General features: G+C 36.4%; 1 protein-coding gene across 1 annotated transcript; it reads right to left on the reverse strand.

Annotated features, from left to right (window-relative positions):
* Positions 1-2,765: 2,765 nt before the first annotated feature.
* Positions 2,766-3,749, reverse strand: LOC126009647 (olfactory receptor 1361-like). The gene has a single exon (XM_049774200.1). The coding sequence runs from the start codon at positions 3,747-3,749 to the stop codon at positions 2,766-2,768; it is 984 nt and encodes a 327-aa protein (XP_049630157.1).
* Between the last annotated feature and the right edge of the window lie 1,387 nt (positions 3,750-5,136).

The raw sequence follows: 5,136 nt of genomic DNA on the forward strand, positions 1-5,136 counted from the left end.
ATATATTATGTGTATACAGATGAATGAACATATATTTTATGTTTGATATAGTATTATTTATTGTGAAAATTTAGAAATAACATGAGATTTTAGTTGATATTGTTTGGCTAATATGTTTGGCATGTCCGTTCTTTCTTCCATTCCCATCATTACTTTCACCAAAGACAAGATATGTCTCCATCTCATTGACTTTGGACTTCCTTTAACTAATAGTGAACAGTGTTAATAAATGACTGGTGGGATTAGAGTTGGAACATTGTGTGCCTAAAACAACTCTATTATGAGCAACTTTATTAATCACTATATCTTAACAAAAGTAAATGAAAAAATAAAATAAATAAAATAAAAATAAGAAAGCAGTGATTTATGGGATACAATAAAAATGAAACTACATATGCATAATGAAATTCCCTTAAGGAAAACATAAATGGAAAGGGACAGCAAGTTGTTTCTTTCTTATTTGCTTTTCTGTTTGTTTGGTTGGTTGGTTGGTTTTTGGGCTCAAGGGTTACTCCTGGCTCTGCACTCAGAAATCGCTCCTGGCAGACATGGAGGGACCATATATGTGATGCCAGGAATCAAACCTGGGCTCATCCTGAGTTGGCAGCATGCAAGACAAATGCCCTTCCACTGTGTTATCACTCCACCCCAGCAAGTTTATTTTTTAACAATGTCTGATAAAGTTCAAAATATGGGAAAGAACATTAATTAATATACACATTCATGAAACTCAAAAGTCGCCAAACAATATCAACCAAAAAGTTATAATGAAAGACACATTAGAGAGATTATCAAAAGGCAAAGAGATATTTTAAGGCAATAATTTAAGACAAGAGAATATCATAATGGTTTTCTCAGCAGAAATTTTTCTTGATGACTTCCAGTAGAGCTGGATTATGTACATAAAGGAAATTGAAAAGAACAAGCTTCAGTTACAAAATTTTAAAGTTATGGGGATATTTTGTACAAAAATATTGACTATAATAATAGCAGTGCAATGTATGTATGAAAAATTAAAGTAAATCATTAAAGTTATCAAAAGAAAAATATCTTGCTGGTTACTAGCTAGACTATTAACATTTTGATTCTAGAGCCGGGAGGAACCCTGAGAGCTGCCGGTGTGACTCAAAAAACAAAAAAAAAAATAGTGATCCCTGAGCACTGAGTCAGGAGTAAGCCCTGAGCATCACAAAAAATTAACCATTTTTTCTATGAAGAGTTCCACTTGTCATAATTCAACATGTTCATTGTTATTAAAGTATTTTTAAAGTAATAAAGATAGTTTACACTCATAAAAATAAAGCATTGGTGATGAAATGCTTTTTGAAAATTATATCATAAAATGACTAGAATGTTTCCTTTATATTTAATTTAACTGCTCTTATAAATGTTTCCAAGAATCTATATCTTTCCAAATCTAAGAATCAATTATTTTTTATTACTAACCTGTAAGTCACATAGAAATATGAAAATACACATTTACGAGGTTGGCGAGATAGCTCAAAGTAAAGAATTTTGGAAGGAATATTAAAATACATATTAACATACTTTGTAGGTGAGGCCCATTCAATCCTCCTCAAAAGCCACCAGGAGTAATCCCAGAGCACTGAGCCAGGAACAGTGCTAGAAGATCATAGAATAGGGCCCCAAAATAAAATTAGGGAAAATAACTTTATTTAGAATTTTGATATACCAATATTGCCATGTTCTCTCTTATTAATTCCCAGTTCTGATTCCTTTCCTACCTCCTTTCCAAATCTACACACTGAAGTGAGAACACTTTAAAGGGTCTAGCCACATACTTTTTGTTCCCATAGCTGTTGTCATCTGTAAAATTATAGACACCTGGAAAAATCACTTTTTACTTTTACCTTTTTTTTTCACCTTTTCTGAGTTACCATATTTTTTGCTCTGTAAGACACATCTGACCATAAGACACATACAGTTTTTAGATGTTCCCCTCCCCTACATTCAGGCTTCAGCTCCAGGTGGCATTCGCTTGGTAAGACTCACTTTTGGGGAGAAAAAAAAGTGTGTCTTATGCTATAAAAAATACAGTAATTGTGTCAATCCTCCTTCTCAGGTGATTTATGCTAAATTCTGGCTAATAAAAACAGCTAATGGAAGAAGCAGAAGGAGAACAGAACAGCATGCAGAATAACAAGAACTGAACAGCAAGAACAGAACAGCAAGAGAGCAAGATCTTCGACGCTGCTCAACCCCCTGGGCCTTTTTTTTGCACCTTCTCTAGTGACTTAGTCTATTTCTTTCTCAGACAACACCCCTTTCTGCCAAACCCTTCAGTCCCAGGGTAACAACAAACAATAACACCTGGAACTAGTGTATATAATAGTAATAGTATATATTATAATATATAATAATATATAATAATAGTGTATATAATAGTACCTGGAACTGCAACCAGCTGAGAAGTTCCCCACATTAACTATTCCAATAAAATTGTGTATATCAATACATGTATACACATATATAATTATAAAATCAGGCATCATACCAGATTTACTATGTCCTTAGGGTCATATTAATTATGCAAGATGAAAGATTTCAATTTGGTGATTCTAAATATCTTTAGAATGGTGAATTCTGCCAGCCAATGATGACTGGAACTGACGATTCACAAACTTACAGCTTCCTAAACTCAAGTAACAGGGAGCCATCTGGAAAGGTGATTACATAGGAATGTGACCCATTCCAGTTAGTGTAGTGTAAACCAAATATCTGAAGCATTTTCTAATTCTTTGGATTCAGGAGATGTGTTTCCATTCCCTGTTTGCTTGAGAACTCGGCTGGAAGTTTCCTGAAAAGCAGAGTTTCCTGAAAAGCCTTCTTAGAGCTTTCTTAACCTCCTGGTTCCTCAGACTGTAGATCAAAGGATTTAGCATCGGGATAACTACTGTGTAAAAGATGGCAACCTGGCGGTCCTGATTCAGGTCATAGCTAGAAGATGGTTTGAGATACATGCGAGCGACTGTGCCATACAGAAGCAACACAACCATGATGTGAGAGCTACAGGTCGACAGAGTCTTGCGCAGGGCAGCAACTGAGCGCATGCGAGCTATGGCAGCACCAATGCGGGCATAGGAGCCTATAATGAAGAAGAAGGGACTGAGCACCACAGCCACACCCTCGGTGAAGATTAGCATTTCATTGACCACTGGCCGGGTGCAGGAAAGCTTGAGCAAAGGTGTAATGTCACAGAAGAAGTGAGTAAGCTGGTTGCCACAGAAGGTTAAACGGGTGACCAGCACAGTGTAGAGGAGGCTGTTGAGACTGACAACCAGCAACGAGGTCAAGGTTATGCAAAGACAGAGGTGGCGGCTGACGATGGCAGAATATCTTAAAGGATCGCAGATGGCAACATAACGGTCATAAGCCATGGCCGCCAACACATGGCCTTCCATGCTTCCAAAAGTCATAAAGAAAAATAGCTGGATCATGCAGCAGTTGAAGGAAATGGTTCTATTCTCAGACCAGGTATGCACCAGCATCTGGGGGATGGTGGTAGTTGTCAGCAGCATGTCAATGAAGGAAAGTTGGCTGAGCAAGAAGTACATGGGGGTCTGAAGTTTGGGGTCTGAGAGGGCAACAAGTACTAATAGAAAATTGCCCACCACTGCTACCAAGTACATAGCAAGGACAACGCCAAAAACAACCAGCTGCATTTCTTGCTTGCTGGATAGGCCCAATAAGACAAATTCAGTCACTTCTGTCCTATTTCTGGTGGCCATAAGCTGTGCTCTACATCACCTGTAAGAAGAGAATATTAGGATCAAATAATGCTAAGTATTTCTCTGAAAGAGTTCATAGAAAACACATTTTTGGAAGGAGTGTGCCTAGTTTTTGAAGTATATTTTTAAGGGTTTCTCCCTTTCTTTTTTTATGATGTTTCTATTTATTATCTCACCTCCCAATCTTGAGTTTATTCCCGGTTTCCTAGTGATCTATAATCTCTCATTTTTATAGGTAATTCACGTGGTTTCTTATCTTATGGAATTTATTATGTAACAAGGAAACATGCCTAAACATGCATTTATAATCACTTGTAATGACTAAAAAACATATCATTTAATGTACATTCTTTATCATCATATATTTTATTCCTTTACTATAGTATACTATTACTCTGATTTGGGTAGAAAAACCATTTTCTATTTTTTAGCAGAGTTATAATTCACCAAATATTAATATTCTTCGTATATTACACTTGCAGTATAATGGTTTCAAATATATAGTGGAATTATTTTCCTAATGTACTTTATTAACATATCCACATTTGTAATCATAATTAGGTATCAAACTTACCCTTACTATTTATCACAATAAAAGGAGAAAAAACACATCATCAATTTAAGAGGCTTATAATTATTTCTCTTCAGGAGAAAAACCATCGTTTTCTTTTTTAGTTTTTGGGTCACACCTGGCAACGCACAGGGATTACTCCTAGCTCTGCACTCAGAAATCGCTCCTGACAGGTTTGGGGGACCATATGAGATGCTGGGATTCGAATCACCTTTGGTCCTGGTAGGTTGCTTGCAAGGGAAACTCTTTACTTTTGTGCCATCTCTCCTGTCCAAACCATAGCATTTTTAATCTGGGACAAACCATTTAGTCCTCTATCATCTGAATCTTGACATGGAAAAAGGGGATGGATATCGTGAGAGATTGTTTTTTTGTTTTGTTTTGTTTTTGTTTTGTTTTTTGTTTTGTTTTTGTAGTGTACTCAGACTTTTTCATTTTGATTTATTCCCCACTCCCTTCTCCCTCATCCTCTTGGGCAATGACTCCTTTTAGGTCTCAAGTCCTTGCCATCAAAATCAGCATTTTCTTTCACTGAAATCTCTCAGTTATCTAAGAGACTTTTATCTTTTCTTTGTTAAAGTTTGTGGTTTTGAACCACACCTAGCTGTACTCAGAGTTAATTTCTGGCTCTGCACTCAGGAATCACTCCTGGTGATGTTCAGGGAATCATATGGGATGCTGAGTATTTAACCTAGGTTGGCTGCATGCAAGTTAGGTGCCCTCTGTACTATTACTAATGTACTAATAATACTAATAGTACCACTGCACTAGCCCCAGAGACTTTTGTCTTATTGCCATTTCTTCCTTCTACAATTT

Source organism: Suncus etruscus, chromosome 5 (genome assembly GCF_024139225.1).
Source record: "Suncus etruscus isolate mSunEtr1 chromosome 5, mSunEtr1.pri.cur, whole genome shotgun sequence".
NCBI lineage: Eukaryota > Metazoa > Chordata > Mammalia > Eulipotyphla > Soricidae > Suncus > Suncus etruscus.

Coding starts and splice junctions, on each gene's coding strand:
- LOC126009647 (XM_049774200.1), bottom strand. CDS start 3,749: ATGGCCACCAGAAATAGGACAGAAGTGACTGAATTTGTCTTATTGGGC.